Source organism: Sorex araneus, chromosome X, assembly GCF_027595985.1.
Source record: "Sorex araneus isolate mSorAra2 chromosome X, mSorAra2.pri, whole genome shotgun sequence".
Taxonomy (NCBI): domain Eukaryota; kingdom Metazoa; phylum Chordata; class Mammalia; order Eulipotyphla; family Soricidae; genus Sorex; species Sorex araneus.
The window spans coordinates 198,745,592-198,772,178 of NC_073313.1; the positions used below are offsets into that span (position 1 = coordinate 198,745,592).

General features: G+C 37.6%; 1 protein-coding gene across 6 annotated transcripts in view; it reads right to left on the reverse strand.

Moving 5' to 3' along the window:
• COBLL1 (cordon-bleu WH2 repeat protein like 1) overlaps window positions 1–26,587 on the reverse strand; it is a 195,613-nt gene that overhangs the window by 9,597 nt on the left and 159,429 nt on the right. For 4 of the 6 annotated variants that reach the window (XM_055122934.1, XM_055122936.1, XM_055122938.1 and 1 more), the window contains exons 9-14: window positions 19,758–19,911; window positions 19,011–19,055; window positions 17,253–17,357; window positions 8,633–8,864; window positions 7,541–7,635; window positions 1,691–3,246 (exon numbers count right to left, since the gene is read on the reverse strand). In XM_055122934.1, coding sequence (XP_054978909.1) covers window positions 1,691–3,246; window positions 7,541–7,635; window positions 8,633–8,864; window positions 17,253–17,357; window positions 19,011–19,055; window positions 19,758–19,911 — 2,187 coding nt within the window. The remainder of the gene's footprint in view (window positions 1–1,690; window positions 3,247–7,540; window positions 7,636–8,632; window positions 8,865–17,252; window positions 17,358–19,010; window positions 19,056–19,757; window positions 19,912–26,587) is intronic. The other 2 variants (XM_055122935.1, XM_055122939.1) reach the window with 2 other exon arrangements.

A 26,587-nucleotide genomic window follows, 5' to 3' on the forward strand; every position in this document is an offset into this window, starting at 1 on the left:
TTTGTATTCTCCCCAGCAACAAAAAGTAAAATTTTTTAAAATACAAAATTTTTAATTATTTAAGTACTTTAAATTCTTGAATTTAATTCAATCCAATAATTCAAGAAGGAGTATTTAGTAGATGACTGGAGACACTGTTAAAATCCCACTCCTGAATTTTAAAATGTCTTTTCCAAACTGCCAAATAAATATCATTACAAAAGAATGAACTAAACAGAGCTTGGGCAACAATTCAAAAAGTATATTATCTAAACCAAGCATCTGTTGTTTAGGAATAGTATTCCATTCTAAGAAAAATCACAGGCTTCATTTTCAAGAATTAAGCCCTGTATCATACATCTCTTCCTAACATTATAACAAAGTAATAAACATAGATGTGAGATAAATAAAGAAATATTCTTCAAGATAAATATTGTTTTAAATTTATGAAAGAATTCTGTTACTTAGGGATATTTGAAAAAATAATATAAAATACGTAGGAACTGTCAGACAGTAATGAAAGAAATTTTTAAAAGCTAAATAAAAACTATACAGAGCATTTTTCAAAAACTGCTTGTAGCTAACTATGATCATACTCTGAATTTCAAGGTATTCTTTGAATATACTATTTGAACTAAGTAAATTATAACACTGAGTTCTTAAATCTTAGTCAATATACTTCCCTTCTGTAAATTATTAAGACTTAGATAGTGGTTAAATAATATTTTGGTCAACATACATATAATTATACATGTTTATAATGAATTAACACAAGTAAATTTAAAATTATATATTTAGATTTTGTTTACAGTTTAAATTTTATGTAAACTGTAAATTATTAGCTGCGGTGAAATGTTTATTATAGAAAAAAACAGATGAGAAATGCTTGATTTGTTAGTCTTTGATAAGGCTAGTGTGCCTATATAATAAAAGCGATTTGTTTTGATGTTATATAATACTGCAGGATTAAAGAAAGAAACAAGCCAGAATATCTATGACATTTAAGAATAAGCTCAGATAATCAAGACACAGGAAGACACAGAATTATAAACTGAAATTTATGAACAAAGAAACATGAAAATATTTTCTAACTGGAAGACGGTTTGGGAGCACTTTGGTGGTAGAGGTACCTGTATATTAAAAAAAAAATGTTACCACTTCTGTGACTATGTTACATGGAATATAATAATAATAAAAATAGTATTAGCTAAGGATCAGGAATGTGACTCAGTGGAAAAGCACATGCCTTGGTTGTGTGAGGAGGGAGGGAGAGAGGAAGGGAGGGAAAGGAGGAAGAGAGAAGGGGAGGGAGGAAGGAAGAAAATTAATGCCACAATTAGGTAATGATGATAGAGCAACACTTCACCGAATTATATTAATTATAATGGTGAGTTATAAGATTCTATGTATGATCACTCTTTCCTACATTATCTTTACATAAGTTTGATATGAAATCAGAGTTAAGATACAGAAACATGAGGACAAGCTTGTTAACCCCCATTCCAAACATGTTATGTAAGAATTCCTTGTTTTGGGGGAATGGAGCAATAGCAGAGTGGGTAGGGTGTTTGCCTTGCAGGAAGCTGACCTGGGTTTGATTCCCAGTATCCCTTATGGTCCCCAGAGCACTGCCAGGAGTAAACCCTGTGCATCTTGAGTGTGATCCATAAAGAAAGAAAGAATTCCTTGTTTTTGAAACAGTAACATTTACCTTAGCAGGGCTATCCACGGAGGGATTCACAGAAGATTTTCCTCCCTGTTCCTTAGTGGGAGATGAGGCTGAGGCTGAGTCACTGCAGGACCCTACAGGTGCTTTACTGAAAGACTGTGACCTTTTCACTACAGCCAGGGCAAAAGGAGAAGGAGTCGAGCTTGCGTAAGGTCTTGGGGCACCAAAAGTTTTCAAAGTCTTCAGATTTAATGATGAGAACTGACTTGAGAGAGGAGGCGTAGGTTTTGGAGCAACAGGGGGAGGAGAGGTTTCTTTAGGCTTCTGACTGCTGATACCATTATCAGTATATTTATTGGGGGACGAAGGTGGAGGAGAGTGAACTGGTTTACTTAAGGGGGGAAGTGTTTGCTCTGGAGAAGAAAGAAGATCCCTTTCCATTTCTTTTTGTGTTAGTTCCCTTGGCACAGGACTAAGGGCTGTGTGAACACTCTTGGAAGCTGCAGATGTCACATAGTGACCTGAAGCTCTTTTCTGCATCTGCAAAAAAAAAGAACTTGGTTTGGCCTGAGGGTTTGACATCTGTGGTTTAATTTTGGATTCCAAAATATTGTTTATCTCTTCCAATTTGGGTGCAAATGGAATGGTGCCAGTGTCTCTCATCATCTTCGGTGCAGGTTTCAGTGGATTCACTGTGGGGCTGAGGGGCGTGCGCTCTGTTGTGTGGATCCAAGGCTCTGTTCTCTGAGGAGGGATCTGTCTAGAATCTGAGTGGGGTTCCGTCGGACTATCAGAAATAACAGCATCTTCTGATTGGATTGTAGTTTCTTTGACACTCTGATGACTCTGCTTTTTTCCTAACGTATGCCTTTCCTGATCATCTTTATAAACTATGGTTTCCGAGTCCCAATCTTTTAACATTTCCAGGGATTTGGGTGGGACTATTTTATAAGTTGTCATCCCAATTTTGGGTATGTAATCCCTTGTGATTTCATTTGACGGTTTGGGTCTGGGATTCGAATCTTGTCTATAAAGTGGGTAATTCTTCATATTAGAGGCAGCTGAGTTTTTATCAATCCCGTCAACAGGAGGCAAAAGATCATCATTACCAGGTACGCAAATGGGATCTTTGATAGTGAGTTGATGTTCTGAATGTACATTCAGGGAATCCTGATTCCTTAATTTTCTGAAAGTATTTACAGAATCTTGTGAATTTAAAGATGAATGCTGAGTTGATTTGTGATTAGTCAAAGCTTGTACATTTTCTTCAACCTTGTAGTCAGCTAAATTAATATGGTCATTTCCATCAAAACTGTTAGAGGAAGGGAGGGTTGTCTGAATTGCTGCATCTTGCATTTTCGTGTTTTCTGCACTGGACTGATGCAGGTTTTGGTCTGGTATTGTTGAAGCAGCTAGGTCATTTTCCTTATAATTTTGAGCAGTGTCCGTTTTATGGGTTTTATTGTTTGAGAGTCTGTCAACTTTCATGTCCACAGTGTTATTTTTGGCAACTTCTCCTACAGTAATTTCTGTTCTCCTCACTCCATTTTTCATATCTTCTGTGTTTTTTGGAATGACAATTATTTTATTTTGATCTACTGAGAGAGAGGAAAAAAAAAAGAAGTACCTTAAAAAACCAGTAAAACTCAAGTTTTCAACATTGGTCTTTCTCAAACTGTAACAGGTTGGCTTGATTTCTACAAATAATTTTCAGCTAATTATACAAAAGCAAGTAGTAGTATACAAAGAAACCAGCATGGGCTTTGGTTTCTTAGAGACCTAAGTGTGGCATCTGGCTTTACTAATTGCAATCTGTGTAGCCACAGTGTGTTACTTAATCCCTGTGGGTCTCATTTGGGTAAATATAAAAAGGTGAAAATATTATATTTTATATATCACTTATATATCATGCTTATTATAGTAGGAGGATGTCAAAAGCAAGCACTCTGTGAAGATAACTATACTTTAAAAAAATCAGAATTTCATGTTTTAGTTATGTTTAAAGACAAACTGATATTACATTTTTTTCATTTTGATTATCTTTTCTTTAGTCTCTACTGTACTTATACTTTATATGTAACATTAAATACAATCCCAACAAATGCAATGCTTCAATTAACTCAGACAACAGAAATATTACTTTTAGGACTGAATTAGATCTTTAGATATAATTAAAATCTTAGACACTTTTAAAAGTGTCTCTTTTTCAGTTGTCCTTCCTTCCTAAAGACATTTAAGACTTTTTAATTATAATAAGAATGTTTCACCTATAAAATACATAATAAAACATAATCATAATAGCATAGGTAGTTTTGTCTCTTCTCATTTCAGGGACCGGTAGGGAAAACAACTTCCTTTTTTCTCTGCAATATTATTCCTCTTAATTTCAAAAATAAAAACCATTTGTCAATATTGAGGTTAACAAAGTAACGGCTACTAAGCATCAGCAAGACAGCAAAGAACTAGAAGGTGGTATCTAGAAGGAAATACGTATCTTTGGTATACCCTATGTGCATGGGACTAAGCAAAGCCAGTGTACACTTAAAGGTTTTTCTAGTCAAATGCCTAGAATAGTAATTTCTCTGAAATGATCACAAGTCCTCATCTACAAAATCCTTAGTGACTTCCCATTTTAGAAATGGTAGTTTTCATGGCAGTAGTGAAATGTGGGTTTCATAGTCAAACTGGGAAAGGGTATCAAAAATTCTATGAAGTTTTACCACAATTCACTCTTAGCTACAAGGTAAAGAATAAGTCCACTGTTCACAAATTACTCAAAATTGCTTTAAATAAAAGAAAACATAAATATGAAAATATTGCGAAGAAAATTTGTATACAATTAAAACACTTTTTATTTGTTTTTGTTTTTGTGGTGCTGGGATGGAACCTGGGGCCTTAAACATGCAAGGCCTTATCACTGAGTCACACCCTAAACATTTCTTTTTTTCTTTTTTTTTTGCCTTTTGGGTCACACCCGGCAATGCATAGAGGTTACTCCTGGCTCTGCACTCAGGAACTACCCCTGGCGGTGTTCAGGGGACCATATGGGGACCATATGGGATGCTGGGAATCGAACCCGGGTTGGCCGTGTGCAAGGCAAACACCCTACCTGCTGTGCTATCACTCCAGCCCCTGAAAATTTCTTTTTATACCATGATTCCAATTTAAACCCATCATTCAATTATTTCATCATGGCAATTATATTCTATATAGAAGGCAGGGTTCTTATACTGAATATATGCCTTTTTTTTTTTTTTTTTTTTTTTTTTACTTTTTGGGTCACACCCGGCGATGCACAGGGGTTACTCCTGGCTCATGCACTCATGAATTACTCCTGGTGGTGCTCGAGCGATCATATGGGATGCTGGGAATTGAACCCGGGTCAGCCACATGCAAGGCAAATGTCCTGCCTGCTGTGCTATCACTCCAGCCCCAAATATTTGTTTTAAAAATGAAATTTATCATTATTATCCTCAAATAAAGTATAATTGACTAATAACATAAGTATTACCTATGAGTGACTTCAGATATACAAATATATATTTTTGCGCAGGCACTATGATTCAACATACTGTTAATAGCAATATCTCATGTATCAATGTTGCCACAATACATGATTTACTAGTGTGAGTGATTTCTTTTCTGAATAGTAATTAGCTTTTCAATTTACAAAATTAAAGGCACATAAAACCATGGGAGAGGTGCATTTCTACTTCTGCTCTTATTCATTTGGTTCATAAGGGTTTTATTATATCAATATGAAAAGTACTACTTGCAAGGCTACTAACAGAAAACAATACAAAAAAGGGTCCCTGGCAGCAGAAAATGAGTACATATTTCCTTCTCTCTTATTTCTCATTTTCAATAAATATAGATTCATACTAATTCCACAATAAAAATATTATTCAGCTTTCCTAGTTCCAAAATTTACATTTTCAACGTAAAATTTGTTTTCAAATAGTATGTAACAAACCCTAATCTATAGGCTCTAGATCTCTATATTTCTATCTGTCACAACTATGGTGGATTATACTTTCTTTACCATAGAATAACTTTGAATCTCTTAAGAATTTTTATAATTATTCCTAATTATTGTCAGTTCTGGAACCTAAATTCAATACTGGATTTATGAGATAATCCATCTTTAAACATATATGAAAATTATGCTATCAACTGTCAATGAATGGTTAGACTATTTTCCAAGGATATAAGTAAAGGGAAAAGGTAAACTCTGAAGTGGTTTGTCCACAAATTTTGAATATTACCTATTCAAAACTGATACCAGCATTTACAGCCTGCCTGTCAAAATGGTCAATTTCATAAATATACATGATAGGCAAAAGAGAAAGAGGAAAACAATGACGCAATTTTACAGAATGAAAAAAGTATGTCCTATTTTTATTTATTTATTTTTTAGCTTTTTGGTTTGCACCTGGTAATGGTCAGGGGTCACTCCTGGCGGTGCTCAGGGGACCATACGGATGCCAGGGATTGAACCCAGGTTGGCTGCGTGCAAAGTAAAACATCCTACCCGCTGTACTATCACTCAGGTCCTATTTTTATTTTTAATTAGTTAACTAATCAATTATTCTTTTTTAGTGAAGCAAGATAGTTTTTATTAAGTAAAACGTACTTGGAACTGAGAAGAGAGGGAGGAAGAACATGTTCAAGAGAGAACATAGATTCTTCTCTAGAGTGGGAAAAGCAAAGAGACAGAGAGACAAGCAAGCGAGATGCGTGCTCATGGGTGAACATGTGCTTGAAGAAGAAGCCTATTACCTATTTTAAAAGCTGATTTAGTGGCATGTGGTTCATGGAAGGGCACCTGTCTCCAATATGTGTAACCCCAGGTTGAATTCCCATGGAAAAAAATCCTGATTCAAAATTGACAAAGGTTATTGCCAATCAGATGTAATTCAAAATAAATATTGCTACAGAAATGTGCTTTTCACTGTGAGTGCTAACTTGATGTCAAGTCTTCTCAAGAATTCTTTAACAATGATTTAACTAATTAAGAATTTATTGATATTGTCACTATTATTTTGGTCTTGGGGCCACACTCAACAGCATTCAGGGCTCGTAGGTTAGGAATTGTTCTTGCCAGTGCTGGGGTCCAAGCAGTGCCAAGGGGGATCATGCAGTGTCAAGGACTGAGGTCAGACCTCTTGCACCTCTCCTGTCCCTAACCAAGATTTTTTAAATAAGGGATAAGCATTTATTTATTTACTTATTTTCTTTACTTAGGAGATCAAACCAAGGTACTCACGTATGCAAGGCAATTAAGAAACAAAAGAAGCCCTACCACTGTTGAAACTCCCTGGTCCTTAGTTGTGTTTTTTTTTTTTCCAATGACATACTTTTATCAGTGTATATGCTACATAAACATAGAAGGAAAGAATGGAAAAATTACATAATTTTAATCCTTTTAGCACTGTATTTCAGCATAGTACTGACCATGCAGATAATAAAGGAGTGGTATAGGTATTCAAAATAATCAACACACATCATGAATATAAACTGTTTCTGTCATCCTACCTACATACCTACAACATTGGAGTAATCAATGTTTTATACAAAAAAATAAACATATCCCTATGTTTTCTAGGAATTTTTATCTAGATTTACATAATTAAAAGGTCTGTGAGAATCCATAAGCTATTTCTATGATATTCCTCAAAGTACCTATATATTCCTTGAAATTTTTTGTATAGTATCATTTTTCCCCCAAGCCTACAAGGAGTGATCCTTGTGTGCAGAGTCAGGAGTAAGACCTGAGCACTGTAGGATATGGCCCCAAAACAAAACAAACAAATAAGAGAGCTAAGAATTAAGAACGGTCATTGGCCATATAATACTAAGTATAATACTGTAGCTAGTATGCATATCACTCACCATTTTGATTAGGATCAAGTGACTTCAAGTTTCTTGTACTATCAGGTACATTTTCTTGAATGCTGGTATTATGTATCATCATAGTGCATGGTCCTCTGCAAAATATGATATTGTATGGTATATATTCATCCCATTTAAACACACACACACACACACACTCACACACACATACGCAAAGATAGTAGGCAATGATTTTCAAACACAGATGGATGAAATAATGTCTTTCTGCCAAATACTGGAAATGTAATAGCAAAGAAAAAAAATACAACTGAGTGAAGATGCTGCCATGAGCCATCAGTTTCCATATGATGGTTTATTATAAAGAAAGATGTAAGTAGTTGGTTAAATAGATACTATTCTAGTAACAGTGTCTTTTTGTTATAACTGGTTGTCTTTTATATAAGATGAAAACTGAAGGATTATTTCAGTCTTGTATGTGCTGTACCTGGCAAAGTTTACTGTATATCAATCAGGATATTTTTTGTTTTTTTGGTGATAGAGGAGTTTAATTTGGAAACAGTATCAAAAAAATATAGTAAAGCATTGAAAGCAAAGGGTTTATTTTGCTGTGCTTATTTAGCTTTATTTACATTATGCCAGTTCAAACATAATGTAAGTGGACTCTGGTAAAGCTTTCAATTCTGAGAATTAAGTGTACAGTGGTCGTCTCTGATGCATTGTACATTTGAGAGGGTTAAACTATTAGTGTGATAACATCATATCCTAAAATGTAGAATTGATTTATTTATAAATCAGTTAAAAATTGAAAATCAATGTCTCATTTAGGTCAAATAAATGGTGAGACACATACAGTACCAAAACATTAAATTTGGCCCATGCATACTAAAGTGTTTCTACATGTTACAGTCTTTTTCTGACACAGGAATATCAGAACTGTCAGTTTTGATTTTATTTCAAAACAAGGGCATACAAATAGGCATTTTGTAAATAAAAATCCATAATAATATAAAAGGGATAGAGTTTAAGCTAAATGGATGGCTGTATGTGTCTAAAATATCAGATTTATATTTCAGAAGACTAGTATTAATTAGACAAACTGTCACAAACACTTCTGGCATACACACTACTTACTGTCCATCTGTGTTTCTAGTTTCTTGCTTCTCTTTGCAGTTTTGTGAGGACTCTTTCATATCACTGCCAAGGACTGAGTTAGGAACAGTGTTCGATGTACTTATTATATCAGTAGATCCAACAGAAATATCCTGTGACTTCAGAGAAAAATTTTCAGCCTCATCTTTAGGTACTTCGTTCAATTCTTCCTTTTCATCTATCTCTTCAAGGCTAAAATCAGAGCTTATTCCAGCTACAAATGAAGAGATAATTGTAAATACAGGTTTCCTTCCTTTTTTTCATATAATCCTGGCAAGAAAGGAATTTTTTTAAATTGAATCACTGTGAGATACAGTTACAAGCTTCCATGTTCGAGTTTCAATCATGCAATGATCAAGCACCCATCCCTCCACCAGTGCACTTTCTCTACCACCAATGTCCCCAGTATATTACCCGCCCCCCCCAACCCTCTCCCTGCTTCCATGGAAGACAAGTTCCCTCATACTCTCTACTTTGGGGCATATGGTCTGCAATACAGATACCAAGAGGTTATTATATTTGGTCCTTTATCTACTTTCAGCACACAACTCCCATCCTGAACGATTCCTCCAACCATCATTGTCTTAGGATCCCTTCTCTATTCTAGCTGCCTTCCTTCTCCCCTAGCTCATGAGACTGGCTTTCAACTATGGGTCAATCTTCCTGGCCCTTGTATCTACACTCTTTGGTTGTCAGCCTCATGTGATATTATTCTATACTTCACAAATGAGTGCTGTCCTTCTATGTCTGTCCCTCTCTTTCTGACTCATTTCACTTAGCATGATACTCTCCATGTCTATCCATTTTTAAGCAAATTTCATGACTTCATCTCTCCTAACAGCTGCATAGTATTCCATTGTGTAGATGTACCAAAGTTTCTTTAACCAGTCATTTGTTTTAGGGCACTTAGGCTGTTTCCAGATTCTGGCTATTGTGAATATTGCTGCAATAAACATATAGGTGCAGATGTCATTTCTACTGTGCTTTTTTTAATCCTCGGGATATATTCCCAGAAGTGGTATTGTGGGGAATATGTATTATGTATTATGGAAGCGTAATTTCTAGTTTTTGAAGGGATGTCCATATAGTTTTCAGGAAAGGCTGGACCAGTCAGCATTCCCACCAACACTGAAAGAGAATCCCTTTTTCCCCACATCCATGCCAGCACTGGTGGTTTTTGTTCTTTTGTATGTGTGCCAGTCTCTGTGGTGTGAGATGTTATCTCTTGTTGTTTCAGTTTGCATCTCCCTGTTGATTAGCAATGTGGAGCATTTTTTCATGTGCCTTTTGGCCATTTGTATTCTTTTTTGAGGAAGTTTCTGTTTATTTCTTCTCCCCATTTTTTGATGGGGTTGAAAGATTTTTATTGTACAATTCTACTAGTGTCTTGTATATCCTGGATATTAATCTTTTATCAGATGGGTGTTAGGTAAATATTCTTTCCCATTCTGTGGACTCTCTCCGTATTTTGGTCCCTGTTTCTTTTGAAGTGCAGAAGCTTCTTAGTTTGATGTAGTCCCATTTGTTTATGTTTGTTTCCACTTTCTTGGTCAGTGGTATTTCATTCTTAAAGATGTTTTTAGCTTCAATGTCATGGAGGGTTCTGCCTGTATTTTCCTCCAAGTACCTTATGGATTCATGTATGCCATTGAGGTCTTTACTCCACTTTGATCTGACTTTTGTGCCTGGCGTTAGACAGAAATCAGAGTTCAATTTTTCGCAGGTGGTTATCCAGTTTCCCCAGCTTTCCCAGGACCACTTGTTGGAAGGCTTTTCTTATTCCACTTCACATTTCTTACTCCTTTGTCAAAGATTAAGTGATCATAAATTTGAGAATCTGTGACAGAATATTCAACTCTGTTCCACGTTCAACTCTATTTCAGAGTTGGGTCTGTTTCTATCCCAATACCATGCTGTTTAATTACTACTGCTTTGTAGTATAGTTTGAATTTGAGGAAGGTGATGCTAACCATCTTCTTTTTCCCAAAGATTGCTTTAGCGATTTGTGGGGGTTTACTGTTCCATATGAACTTCAGGAGTGTTTTGTTTATTTCTTTTAAAAATGTCATGGGTATCCTGATAGGGACCACATTAAAACTGTATAGTGCTTTGGGGAATATTACCATTTTGATAATACTGATCCTTTCTATCCCTGAGCAGGGATGTGTCTTCATTTCCTAGTGTCCTCTTTTATTTCTTGAAGTAGTGTTTTGTAATTTTCCTTGTATAGGTCCTTCACCTCTTTAAGATGATTCTGACGTACTTGATTTTCTAAGGTACTATTATGAATGGATTTTTTTTTTAATGTCTCTTTCTTCTCTTTCATTATTTGTATATAGGAAAGCCATGTGCTTTTGGGTGTTGATTTTGTAGCCTGCCACTTTACTATATAAACCTATTGTTTCTAGGAGTTTTTCCCAAACAGTCTTTAGAGTTTTCTAAGTATATATCATATTGTCTGCAAATAGTGATACCTTGACCTCTTCCTTACTTTCTTTTCTTTTTTTTTTTTTTTTGGCTTTTTGGGTCATACCTGGCGATGCACAGTGATTACTCCTGGCTCTGCACTCAGGAATCACCCCTGGCCGTGCTCAGGGGACCATATGGGATGCTGGGATTTGAACCCGGGTTGGCCGCGTGCAAGGCAAACGCCCTACCCGCTGTGCTATCTCTCCAGCCCCGACCTCTTCCTTTCATATCTTTATGCCCTTGATATCTTTTTCTTGCCTAACTGCTATGGCCAGTACTTCCAGTACTATATTGAATAGGAGTGGCGAGAGTGGGCATCCTTGTCTTGTGCCTTGTGAAAAAACATCTGCCGGGGTGTGACTGGGGGAGAACTCTCCCTGTTGGCCGCCCCTGGGTTCGAGGGGGATGGTCCTGGGCTGCTCGCCCAGCCAGAGTGGCCCGGGCCATGGGGCAGATGGAGGAGGAAATGAAGGCCAAGCGGTTGATTGATCAGTTGTCGTTTATTTCATTCTCTCTCTGCTCCTCTCCTGGCTCTCGATCTCTCCCTGGATCTCGCCCTTACAGTCTAGTTAAATCCCCCCAGCATGAGGGGGTTGGAGCGTACACATAGGTGTGGTCACAATCAATAGGGGTAAGGTTCTTTTCCCTCAGGGGATGCCTCTCCTAGCAGGAGGATCCACCCAAGGGTGGAGTCCCATGAGTGTGTTTCTCCTCTCCCCGTCCAGCAAACATATACACATTCACAGTATTAATCATTTTGTATGGACACCATAAGAGATGCAGTAAGCTTATAGAATTGCTCTCCTGGGGCCATCTTGATCTCAGACTTCAGTGCTCAGGCCAGATTAGTCTTTCCTATCCCTAGCAGGGTCCTAGTCTCATCGTTACTTTTGGATCATAACAGCATTTGTCCAGGATCAAGCTTTAACTTACAGTTAAGAATTAGGCACTTTGGCCTGGCCCATCTCGATGCCAGGGTAGCACATAACTCATTGCTTGCCCTGGGCCCGTCCTGTCCCTTGTTGGGACGCTGCCTTTGGGTTGCTAGGAACTAAAGGCAACTGAGGCTTAAGTGGAGAAAGTAGATGCCCGGGAATGAATAATGTTCGAAGCCAATTAAATCCCAAGCTACAAAAGCATAATATTGTCTTCTTGTATCTATACAAAAAGGACATTGCTTTAAAGTAAATTATTCAAAAGACATATGGAGAGGAGAAAGGCAATATTAATTTATAATACAAATTCAGTGTCCTAGAAAGGTCTGACCTTACAAATTAACAGAGTCAGATTAGGGGAAAAAGCTGATTAATTGTTTTGGGGAAGAGAGCATAGAGAAGTAGTTACTGCTAAACAAAGGGATGGGAGTGACTCGGGAGCACCTTGATGGGTGTGACAAGCTAAGCTCCTTGCGGCAAAGGGGGAAAAGACAAAGCAATGTCATCCTACAGTGCCTGATCTTAGAGGGAAGATTTTTAGTTTCTCCCCATTGAGAATGATGCTTGCCACAAAAATGGGCTTGTGGTATGTGGCTTTGAGTATATTTAGGAAAGTTCCTTCAATGCCCATTTTCCTGAGAGTTTTCATCATAAACAAGTGCTGGATCTTGTCAAATGCTTTCTCTGCAGCTATTGATATAAATATATGGCTTTTATTATTTCTTTTATTGATGTGATGGATTATGCTGATTGACTTGCAAATGTTAAACCATCCTTGAATCCCTGGGATGAGTCATACTTGGTCATGGCATATGGTCTTTTTGATGAGTCACTGGATTCTGTTTGCTAGGATTTTGCTGAGGATCTCTGTGTCTGTGTTCATCAGAGATATCGCCCGTAATTCTCTTTCTTTGTGGTATCTCTGCCTGTTTTTGGTATCAGGGTGATAACTGCTTCATAGAAACTGTTTCTGATTCCTCAATTTGCTGGAAAAGCTTAAAGAGGATTGGGAGTAAGTCCTCTTTAAAGATTTGGAAGAATTCACTAGTGGATCCATTTGGGCCAGGATGTCTGTGTTTGGGGAGACTTTTTATTACCGTTTCAATTTCTTTGACAGTGACAGATGTGTTCAGATATTTCAGGTCTTCTTGGTTCAGCATTGGGAGCCTAAAGGAATCCAGGAATTTATCCATTTCCTCAAGATTTTCTTGTTTCGTGGCATAAAGATTCTCAAAGTAATTTCTGAGGATCCTTTGAATTGCTGTAGTTTCTGTTGTGATGTCCCCCTTTTCATTTCTGATTCAGTTTATTAGGGTTTTCTCTCTCCCTTTCTTTGTGAGTCTTGCTAGTGGTTTATTGATCTTGCTTATTTTCTCAAGGAACCAGCTCGTGGTTTCACTGATCTTTTAGATTGATTTTTGGGTTTTCATCTCACTAATTTCTGCTCTGAGTTTTACTGTTTAATGAAGGAATTTTAAAAATAATAAGTAGCTAGTGGCTGGAGTGATAATATAGTGGATAGGGGGGCCGGAGCGACAGCACAGCGGGTAGGGCGTTTGCCTTGCATTTCAATCCCCGGCATCCCATATGGTCCCCCAAGCACTGCCAGGAGTAATTCCTGAGTGCAGAGCCAGGAGTAACCCCTGAGCATCGCTGGGTGTGACCCAAAAGGCAATATATATATATATATATATATATATATATATATATATATATATATAGTGGATAGGGTGTTTGCCTTGCATGTGGTTTGATTCCCAGCATCCCATATGGTCCCCGAGCACCACCAGGAGTAATTTCTGAGTGCATGAGCGAGGGGTAACCCCTGTGCACCGCCAGGTGTGGCCCAAAAAAGAAAAAAAAAATTACCTAGACTTTTAAATTTAGGCTCATACCTAATAGTGAAATGCTTTGCTAATGGTGGATAATTATGTTATCATAGAATCAGATTATCTCAGTATACTCACTTCTAAAAATAATATGCAACCAATCTGGATTTATTCATGGTATAAAAAAAGGTTAAGTTTGTAAACTTCATTAAAAAATATATCTTTTCAAGTGGAGCTATAGACTGATTGTTGAGTGCATGCTCAAATGTATGGTCCTTGCTCCCCCAAGGGAAAAAGAACAAATAAAAATAAACAATTATAGGGGCTGGAGTGATAGCACAGCAGGTAGGGCGTTTGCCTTGCACGCGGCCGACCCGGGTTCAAATCCCAGCATCCCATATGGTCCCCTGAGCACCACCAGGGGTGATTCCTGAGTGCATGAGCCAGGAGTGACCCCTGTGCATTGCTGGGTGTGACCCAAAAAGAAAAAAAAAACAATTATAAATCTTTCTATTTTAATGACTTTTACATTTATACAACAATTCTCAATGTAAATGAAAAGAATTTAAGATTTTGCTGTCAACATGTGCACACATTATAAAATCTGATTTGACCATTACTAACTACAATGGAAAATTATTTTAGCTCTTCTATTTATTCATCTATTTTTTGTTTCTGGACCATATTTATCAGGAGCTATTCATTGCTCAGTACTCAAGACTCACTCATATCTAGCTATGCCCACAGGACCTCAGAGCCAGGAATCAAACCTGTACCCCCAACATCCAAAGCCTGCATTCCAGCCCATTAAGCTATCTCTCTGACCTTAATTGAGCCATATTAAAACACACCAATGCTCGCATTTTACTCTACATACATACATACATACATACATAACACCAAGAATTTTAAAGACTCTTTAGAGAATTAGAACTTTTAATTCCAATGTACAATATGGGTTAAAGTTTACTGATTTAGATGCCTATAAGTACAAATAAAATTAGTATAATACAATAGAAATTAACTTTTATTACCACTTACCCTCTGATTTGGAGGTAATTTTCTTTGTGTTTTTTCATCTATATTATCAGAAAGTATAAAGATGCAATATAACCAGATATAGTTTTCACATTTCTTTCTTTTGTTCTTGATTTATTTAATAATAGACAGAAATATTTTCTACTGCATGTTATATTTTACTAACTATGCCTAAAGATCAAAAGTGTATGTATGATTTTATTGCTTGGTTAATGTTTCGCTGTACAAAATTTCTTTTCATTATATAGATATGGTTTTGATCATTTTATCTCTAGTACCATAACAAATGGCCAACAAGGTAAAGAAGGCAACATCCTAAGCAGTGAGTATCCACACCAGCTCTGAAAACTTTAAAGCAAAGAATGAGGTTCTGAGGCTCAGAGATGTAGTATAGGGGTTAGGCACTTCTCCTGCACATGGCTGTCTCAAATTCTCAACCTGGCATCATATATGGTCCCCCAAGCACAATCAGAGATGGATACTTAAGGAGTAAGCCCTAGAACTTCCCAGTGCGGCTCCCAAACCAAAACCAAAAACAAAACCAAAAAGCAAAAAAAAAAATAAATAAAATTAGGTTCTGGAACTTTGTTACTTTAAAAGTAATTCAACATTTCCATTTATACAATAGGAACTTAAGTACATTTAATATTGTCAAAATAGAGGGAGGAAAAAATAGCATTGAATTTATAGTGGCCAGAACATGAATTCAACAAGTTTATTAATATATTCGAAGAAAAAGTGCGGGAAAATAGTACAGAAGGGGAGAGGGGGTTATTGCATTGCATGCAGCTGACATGAATTCAACCCTCAGCACTGTATTATCTCTATAGCCTCTTTTTTGGGTAAATTTTAAAAAAAGGTTGCTCAAGATAAAGATATTAAACAATCTGAATTTAAGTGAATATCTAAATGGAGACGTTACTGGTGACTGCTGGATCAAATAACAACAGGACGACAGTGCTACAATGCTATCCAAATACACATGTACAAAAAAATACTGCTATTATGTCATGTGGAATATTCGATATGACTGCAATGCATAAATATTGTGTATATGCTAGCATGTTACTTTTATGTAGTAAATACATTTTGAAACTGCACCAAGAAAAATAAATGATTTCGATGCAAATATGCTTTATGTGACTTCTCAGTACAAATTAAACTCTTAAGGAAAGAGATTGAGCTTACATGTAGCAAATTACTGATCACTCTTTCTATTTCTCTAAGACCCATCATGAGTATTTCAGAGTCACAACTTCATTTTTCATTGAAAATAAAATTTGCCAAACTGTATTTTATGAACTAGCTGCAGAAATAATTTTGCATTTAGTATGTGACAATATACTAATTTTAAATAACTGAGTTAATTTGATAAGGACTCCAAGTCACTAAAAATATTAAGAAAATCAATTACAAAGTCCTAATATTATCAACTACAAAGTTTTGCCATCTGGCAACAAAATAATTCCGATAATTTAAAAAGAACCCTTTCCCACTCAACCAAAAGAAACACTATAGAACATAAGCTACAACTAGATAATAAGTCTTCAGTAAAGAAATATGTAATTATTTTATATTTATATAATTACATGTCCTGTAGTACTGTCCTCCTGTTGTTCATTGATTTGCTTGAGCGGGCACTAGTAGTAAAGTCTCCATTGTGAGACTTGTTGTTACTGTTTTGTCATATTGAATACGCCACGGGTAGCTTGCCAGGCTCTGCCGTGCAGGCAGGATACTCTTGGTAGCTTGCCAGGCTCTCCGAGAGGGACAGAGGAATCAAACCCGGGTCAGCCACATGCAAGGCAAAAGCCCTACCCGCTGTGCTATTGCTCCAGTCCATATAATTACATATGGAAAATAATTCTATTATGATAATGTTGCTAAAGATCATAAGTCAAAAAGGAAAGGAGCCAAAAACCTTTCCTACTTACTGATTACGTATTTCTGGGGTTTTCCTTTTAGGTTATTTTTGGGTTTTGATTTTTGGGTTTTTTTTTTTTTTTGAGCAACATCAAGTTTTATTCAGGGACAATACAGGGGATCAAACCCGGATCAGCTATGCGCAGTCAAGTGTCCTACCCACTGCACCACCTTTCTGGCCCATGGTTTTTATGTTTGTTAAATTTGCAGTATTCATCTGCATGACTAGGCATAAGATTAAACTCCAAGCCTACAATTTCAAATGCATACTATTTCAAATGTAATGTGGAAACTACTTCTTTATGATTGTCTTTCATACAAAGAGTTAATAAAGAATCAAATCTGTATACAATGACATCATAATCTGTATAAATTAAGGCACCAACTAGGAAAGGCCTGGCCACCTACATGTCAGAGATGCTACGGCTGCCTCGGGCGATCCAGAGCACTGAGAGGCTTCTTTGGGCACAGTACACAGTTCGTGACTGGGGAGCCCAGGGCCAAGGGAAGTGTCTGCCAAAGAAGTAAAAAATCTGTGGAAATGGCACTTAGACAACAAGGTTATAGCAGCAGAAAACAAGAAGCATTTTGAAGAATTCAGATGTTAGCTCACAATTTTCCATGCATTAAATACGAAGAAACAAAAGGGGGAGAGGAAAACAAAAAGCAGCAGCCATCAAGCAAAGTTTGAATTATCAGTCACAGCCTTTTCCCAGTGCTTCACTATCTTCTCATTTCACTTACTCTGATATTACTTAATAAATTTCCCTTGCAAACTTAAATGGCATCATGTGTTATTCTAGGTAGTTCAGAAAAATCAATACTGGTTGAATGAATTTTAATCAGAGAAAAAAAATCTTACTATGTTTCAAAAGCCCAAATTCCTAAATATCATTCAAGTACTAAACAACTTTTTGTATGCTTTTATATTTGGGTATATTTTAAAATAAGCATTTGAATGCTTCCAAGTTTTTCTTGTATTAATGAATACAATGATTAAATATAGTTAGGAGACAGCACAATAGTCAAGGATGTGTGTGTGTGTGTGTTCCTTTTACAGGAACCTCAGTTTGAATCCTGGCATTGCATGGCCCCCAAACATGGCCAGTGTTGCCCTAAAGGCCCTCAGAAGCGACTGGGAAGTGCCACATCATCAGTTGCCAGCACTGAAGTCATTTGGCTTAGTTGTTCAAATATTAGCAGGAGTGGGCCTCAGAACCCCTCGGCACTGCTTTGGAACTCCCCTCCCCCAAAAAAACTTAGGTAGAGTTCTATACAAAACAAGTTTTACATCTATCAAATTACTCCTATTGTAAAGTCTGACACAGTAATATTCTATTTTTGATTCAACATTATTAGTCTGTCATATTCATTTATATCTAACCTTAAATTATCTAAGAATAAAGGCATTTTATTACAGTTATTTTTATAAAAGCTACCTAAAACTTATTGAGAATACTTGGAAGCAGTGTCAGATGGATTATTTTATTTCCACTGAAATTTCATTTACTTGGATAAAATCCTAACTGAGATGGTATACAAAATTTTATAATAAAAATTTTAACAGTACGTTAGGGCTGTGAATGTTCAGCTCATACTGAAAATAGTTATACAAAAAATGGTGTGTCGCATATGTTTTCCCCTTAGTACACTAAGGTTTACTCTGGAGATCTGACACTGCTGATGGAAAAATTGTAAAAGGTAACCTGATATTGTAAAACGAAAAACAGGAGATCTCCTAGAAAAATACACAAGGTACTGAAATTTTGAGTTTTGCTAGTTTCACACTCTAAACACAGGAGGAAAAAATTTCCATTTCATAGTGAAAAAGGTTTACTCCCGAGATCTGATACAGCTCACGGGAAGATTATAAAAGGTAATCTAACATTACAAAAGGAAAAACAGCAGGTCTCCTAGAAAAATACCCAAGGTACCATAGCAGAACTGAAATTTTGAGTTCTGCTAGTTTCATACTCTAAACACAGGAGGAAACAAATTTCCATTTCATAGTGCAAAATTTGTGAAGTGCAGTTGAATCACCTCTATGTCTCTCATATAAAGCACATTACAGTAGATTCATTATTCAACTTACATAATCGTTTAATTGACTGCCATGGAATTATAATCGATAATTAAAAGATGTGAACTATAATAAAGCTGTCATACCTGGGCTTGACAGACCTTCAGTAGAGTTTGCTTCTGAAACACTGTCTGCAGAAAAAAAAACAGATCTTGTGTGGAAAGTACTGAAGATATACTGAAGGTCATGTTTACAAACATACAATTAATTCTTCAGTAGCTTAACTTAGTTATTTTTATTAAATACAGAAATTATCCATAATCATGTTTTGAAGGAATATTGTTATCCTGCTTAGATGCAACTAAGATCTACTTAGAGTCCCAATTTCTACAGTGATTTGATCTTGAAAAGGAACTTTGTAAATAGACTGACAAATTGTAACACTCTCATTCTAGAATAATGGAGCTGGGAAAATTTTCCATTTTGCTTTGTTTTGTCAACGTTTTGTTTTTAATACAGTTAAAAACCAATCAAGAACTAAGCAGAGTAACCCTAAGCCTAAATTTAAGTACTATTGGTTAAAATAAATGATTTATATCCAATATCACAGCGGGTAGGGCATTTGCCTTGCACGCAGCCAACCTGGGTTTGATTCCTCTGTCCCTCTCAGATAGCCCAGCAAGCTACCAAGAGTATCTCACCCACACGGCAGAGCCTGGCAAGCTACTCATGGCGTATTTGATATACCAAAAACAGTAACAAGTGTCACAATGGAGACGTAACTGGTGCCCGCTAGAGCAAATCAATGAGCAACGGGATGACAGTGATCACTTCTATCACATTTATTCATAAACCACAGTGCAAATGCAATGTTAATCGCAAAAGTAGCATACCCGTAGCCTGAAAGCTTTCATCACTTTGATGTAAGGGTATTTTGGAAGGTGGGGAAGGTGCTTTCCGTTTGGTCCTTTTCAAAGATGAATTCCCAAGAGAGGTGCTGCTGAGCTGCAGGGAACCAGTTCTTATTAGGCCGGCTCCATGGGGATTCTATGGAAAGCAAAACGTCCAAACAGTCTTTATTCAGAAATGAATAAAAAACTTGAAAACACGGATCTTCATGTCAAACATATCAGAAACATTTGTTCAAGAATTCATTCAAGAAACATTTGTTTAGTATGTACTATATGCTAGGAGCTCTGCAATGGAACGGATATAGAAATCAAAGCAAAACGTTCCTGTGCTTCAAGAAACTCAGGCTAGGAGACTGACAGGTAAACGACCAATAACAATATAGAAAACATGTAAGTAACATGATTAAACTAAAATTTAAAGTTAAATAACTTTAAAGTTAATAAAGTTAAATAACATGAAAAAACTAAATTTTAAAGTTAACTATAGGGAAAACATTGGAAGTAACTTGGAGATAAAAGAGGAAGACCGTGCATAGATTAAGGCAGCTGAATTGATTAACCCCTCTCTCTTCAGTACTTAATACAAATGACAAACATTTCAGGAATCTATATGTCTATTCCAGGCAAGATCATTTAGGTCTCCAAGTCCAGATAGAGCTTATGCACACACTCAAAGCATATGTGACGGTCATCTACCCCAGCACAGCCCTGCCTCAGCAGTCTGGTGGTGCCTCCTGGCCCCCTGCCATGTCCTCTCACTCTTTCCATTTATACGCTTGAATGGTGTATTCATTATTTTGGTCTCCAATTTCCAGTCCTTTACTTTGACTTCTCCAATCAGTGACCTTTACCTTAAGTAAATCAAAAGTTACTTTTTATAACCTTTTATTTAACTTTTAACATTAAGCCAAATTGATCACATTCTTTTCTCTTAAAAATTCTTTCTCTTAATTCTAGGATACTACCTTACGAACTATACAGAGATCCAAATCGCATTTTCTTTGTTGTTTGCTTTTCACCTCACTGAACATATTCTCTCTGATACCTATATTCATTCTCTCAGGAATCCCCTGTGTTCTTAATTTTGCAGAATATTTAACACTGATGAATTCCCAGCATATGTCTTTATCCTAGACCTCTACTGGATCTCCGTTTAATCTGTAGAGCCATTTCAAATGTAGCATAAAAAAAGCAAGATCTTTATCATTTCTTATTTTTCTTCCATCAGAGATAATCCTGTACTCACAGCCTTCCCTATTCCAGTAAAGAGGAAGTCATACTTGGGTCAGGGATGTAGTTCAGTGGAAAAGCACCTGCCATGCAGGTCATGAGTTCAGTCCCTGGCACCACCCCACAGGCTTGAGCATGATCCAAACACCACAATGAAGTATATAATCTCTGGTGCACTGCCACCAAGTGTGGTGTCCAAAGGACAATGAGAGTGCAACTCCTGGTCATTACAACACCAGCAAAGAAAAGAGAAGGGGGTATGGGAATAACAACAACAACATCAAAGCACTAAAAAAATTTAAAAAGAAGCAAGCCTTTTTTCAGTTTGATTAGGCCAGAAACTTTGAAATTTCTTCTCTCTCAACACTCTCCCCATTAAGTCTCTTCTTTTGGATCATGCTGCTTAACTGTGACCACATAGTTCAAATCACCACTAATGTTCCTCTCAGATCCTGCATTTCTTCCCTATAATCCTTTCTCAAAAAGATCCCGTTGGGCACTGGAACAGGGAGGCGCCCTCCCAGCCTGGAAGTCACACCCTCAACCCGTCCCTGGTGCCATCTTGCTGCAGCAGCCAGCAGTGAAGAATCTGGCCCGCGGGCACTGCAAGCCGGAGAATGCTCCCGACCCCAGACGGGCCAACAACACCAGGGTGCCAGATGGAGAAGGTGCAGAGTCACCTTCTCCAGATGGAGTACCAAGGCAATACTAAGCTTCTACTAAGACGGCTCTGGTATGTGGGACTGGGACGTTTTCTCCAAACTGTGCGGCCGCTTATGCGGCTGTGCAAACTTTCCTGATATATAAAAAGCCGCTCAGGAACGGCTCCACCACCCTGAGCGGCCACTATCCCAGAGGCACAGAAACCAACCTCGAAACGCAGTAATTGCTGGCAGATATATTCCTTAACTGTGAACTAAGCTACGGCCCTGTGCAGCCCTGGAGGGGACGAGTTTTGTTCCTCGGCCTTTTCCCCTTTTCGGCAACATGGCAACCGCCAACTTTCAAAACAAGTTGCACAGAGAGGTAGGAGCATGCAGTGATAGGACACATGGGGAATCTCGCGATGGGGGGGCCAGAACCGGCCCTGCTCCCTGCCCAAATGAGACCCCGAGAGGTCGCCCACGAACAGCTCCTCTACTCTTGAACAGTCATGATCCCAGAAGCACGGAAACCAATCTAGGAATGCAGTGGCTGCTGGCAGAAAACAACTCTGGACTTAATTATTAAAATACCAGAATTCCAAAACTGGGCGGCTGCTTTCACAACCGTGCAACATCATATGCTCTTTGTTATCAACAATAGAAAACATGTGTTCTAATGATGCCATTTCGACAGGTCTGATTGTTGGGGGGAAAACTCCAAATAATAATAGTGGGTTTTCTGTCGAAAATTGAATGTAATCAAAGTAAAGAGAGAATAAAGTGAAAAAAAAAAAAAGATCCTGTTAAAACCCAAGATAGGTGAGGGTTACTTCTTCCAAAACCATTATGGGGCCAGAGAGAGTACACGGGTTAAAGCATTTGCCTTGCACACAGCTGAGCCTTGTTCTATCCCCAGCACCTCATTTGGTCCCCCGAGCACTTTCAAGAGTGATCCCCAGAACTAAGACCTGAAAACTGAAATCTAAGACCTGAAAACTGAAGATTAAGACCCGAAAACTAAGAAACAAAAAATAAAACAAAATCCCTTATGGTTTCCCAACAGGGAAAGGAAAGCTCATGTCCCTACACTGACTTGTAAGGCTATGGAGGACCGTTTCTCCTGGTGTGGGATGGGCTTGCTCTACTAAAGCACACTGGCCTTTGTGCTACCCCCAAATGTACTAGAAGTGTGCCCAACTCAGGGAGCCCCACTCATTGTTTGCTGCACCTGGAAAACTCTTTGCATAACCTGACCTCTCACTCACTTATTTTGTTAAGATCCTTTCTTAGATGTCAGCTGTCAATGAGTTCTTCCTTGATCCATGGTACTTCCTATCATTCCCACTTTCAACTTAATGAACATCATTTACTAGCTCTCCAATAGTCTCTATAACTAAATTTGGTTTATTTACCTTGTTATTGTTTCTCCATTAGGGTTAATCCTGAGGGCAAGGATTTGTTAAATATAGATAACATATTACATGGAATAGTGTATATTTACTATACGTACTTATAAAATTTAATGAATAATTTAATATATAAAACATATTTAATATATAGTACATATATTTATATATAAATTTAACTGCTCTAGAGTAGTACCTTGATCATAGAAGTATTTCAATAAATTTATGCTGAGCAAGAGATGAGATGTATTGTGACTTCTATTAGTAAATAAGTCTTTGATAAACTAGGCCTAGGAGAGGATGGAAAGTTTGGTCCCTTGAATCTTAAGGGACAGTGTAAGTAGAAAAGGGAAACACATTTGTTTGTCAAATGTTTATGCCTAGCTCCACTCCAAGATTAATTTATCAAATTTTACTATTTTGAAACTTTGTACTATTTCTGATGAAGAAGGAAGGAGCTGCCCCCAAAAAGTGAAGTCTGATGTAGCTCTCATCACTGTCAACTGTATTAGGAATAAAGAGAAGGCAGGTCATCTCTCAGGGACAGAAACAGAGTGAGGCTTGCAGTGACAGGAACTTTTCTAAACATAACCTCTCCCTGACATGACTGCTTCCTCAAAGAATGGGACATTGACTCATAGAGATAGCTCCTCTATCCTCAATGCCCTACTTCTTTCTCCAGAATCTTCAGGCTGCACCCAAATGCATTAAAAAAAAAAAAGAGAAAAGGTGGGGCTAAAACACAACAACCCCAACCAGATACATTCAGTGCCTTTAAAGTCAATTCAACTATTAAATATAATGCTTTTCTCTCTTCTTCAATCCCGAGGTGGGCTGGGCAGGAGTATGTAGAGCCCTCAATTTCATGTTTATATATTTGAAATATTTACAACAACACTCTCCTGGACATAAAGTCTAATGAGAGACTGACAATATATAAAATACAGGTCATTTTGAGAAAATATTGTTTGTTTTTGTTTTTGGGGTTACACCCAGCAATGTTAAGGGGTTACTCCTGGCTCTATGCTCAGAAATTACTCTTGGTACTTAGAGGACCATATGGACCATACTCCTGGTACTTAGGGTACTAGGGATTGAAGCTAAATTGGTTACATGCAAAGCAAATACCAAACCCACTGAACTATAGCTCCAGACCCAGAATATAAATTTTATTTATTTTTGGGGGCCACACCTAGCATTGCTCAGGGCTTACTCCTGGTTCTGTGGTCAGGTATCATTCTTGGCTTCTTAGGGCACCGTATGTTGTGCTAGAGATTGAATCTGCATACAAGACAAGTGCCTTAACCTTTGCATTATTTCTCTAGATTATACATTTTAAATAAAAACCTCTTACTGATGACATAGGTCTTTGTATTTAGAGACTTCCACTATCCAACAAGGGTAACAGATATGGAGGTTGTTAAAGAGGAGGCAAAAAAAATTTTCCAAAAACAATGTGAAACTTCACTATATATTCCTGTTTTTTTTTTTTGTTTTTTTTTTTTGCTTTTTGGGTCACACCCTGCAATGCACAGGGGTCACTCCTGGCTCATGCACTCAGGGATTATTCCTGGCGGTGCTCAGGGGACCATATGGATGCTGGGAATCAAACCTGGGTCAGCCGTGTGCAAGGCAAACACCCTACCCGCTATGCTATCACTCCAGCACCCTATATATATTTTCAGGGTGGGGGGTGGGGTGGCACATCTGTCAGTTCTCAGGAGTTACTCCAGCTCAGTGCTCATGGCTTACTCCCAATAGTGCTCGGGTGATTTTGCAGTGCTGGTGATCACACCCAGTTCTCCTGCATGCAAGCATGCATATCAACCTGCTGAGTTACCTCTCTGACTTCACTTTTATTTTGGAGTTTTTGTTTGTTGTTTTTCTGTTTCTGAGATATATCCTTGAGTGCTTACACCTGGTCCTCCACTCAGGGATCACTCTTGGCAGACTTGGGGCACCATATGGAGCACTAGGGATTGAACCCGGATTGGCTGTGTGCAAGACAAGTGTCCTACCTGCTGTACCAACAATCCCTTTTAAAATTGTTGGGCCAGTGAGATAGTACACTTGGTACCTTGCATGCAGCCAACTCAGGGTGCAATCCTAGGCACTACATGTGGTCTTCTGAGCACTTCCAAGGGTGATCCATCAGTACAGAGTCAAAAGTAAGCCCTGAGCATAGCCAGTTGTGGTTCAAAAAACATTTAAAATATATAAATCATCAAAGCCAACAAAAGATGTCATTCAATTTCTTGATGAGTTTACCTCTGTGGAACACTACTGAAGCGCACTTGATTTCTCTCACGGGCCTAGCTTATCAGTAAGAACTCAGTAGGTAGCCAAAAGTAATTGCTAATTGCAGGAAGTCATAAAAGCATTTGATTTTGTTTTTTTGTTAGATGCCTTGTTTCTCATGTTCTAAGCAACTGCTTTCATGAAGCATATAGTTAAAGCCCGTTTTCCTCTTAAGTCATATTCTCACTTGCTGTTATATATTGGTCTTTTCTTTTGCCTGATAAAATCAGTCACAACATGAATTTCTCAGATTACTATATGTTTAAGTATGGTGTATTCATATGCTAAATCCAGTAACAAGATGGATCTCATCCCCTGACCCTGAAAGAGCCCCCAGTGCGACATCCTTGGGAGGGCCGAGTCGAGATAGACTTCTAAGATCTCCGGGAAAGGACAAAATGAGAAGTTACTGAGCCCGCTCGAGAAATCGATGATTAACGGGATTTCGTGATCGTGATCATGACTATATGTTTAAGAGTTAGAGGTCTTATCAAATGAGAATCTAGCACATGGAAATTCATAGACTTCTACCCCAAGTAGGAGGATGAACAATGCTAGAAAGAAGGCTTACTAGTTCTTTTCAACAAGGAGTCCGTAGACCAGTGATGGCTCACTAATGTAAAGGTTAAAAATTACTAGACCATCATAATGGTTGTAATTGTGGTCATCATTAACTGGTAAATTATTTAACAACAATGGTCATTAACAGACTGGTGTTCGGACAGGCACTAGTTCTTAGTAGAAAAGACTGAAATACACTATACTGAACTACCACACTTATTTCCATCATTAGATCCCAAATAATATGTTAAGAAAATAAATAAAGAAAGAAAAATGGCTAAGAAGGACCCTAATGTTTAAATATGAGCAGCAATCTTGAATCCTTATTCCAAAAATATTAAAATACTGTGGTGGGCACGCACAGAAGAACTCAGGCCTCTGCCTCTGTACTCAGTAGTCATCACTGATGGTGCTCAGGGAAACATATTCAGTACTAGGGATTAAATCAGGGTTGGCTCCAGGGGAGGCACTCGCCTGAACCACTATACTGTCTCTCTGGGCCACCCTCTTGTTTTATTGTGCAGTTTAGAAGCGTGCTAGTAAGAGCCTACTTTTGCCTAAGTTAGAGCTAGCTTTCCAGTATTTATGACTGTTAATTTGTCTAATTGAAGAGAGGCTTCCATAAAGTTTATAAGTTGGAAGGCATCCCAGTGCAGTGGTACAAACAAATAAA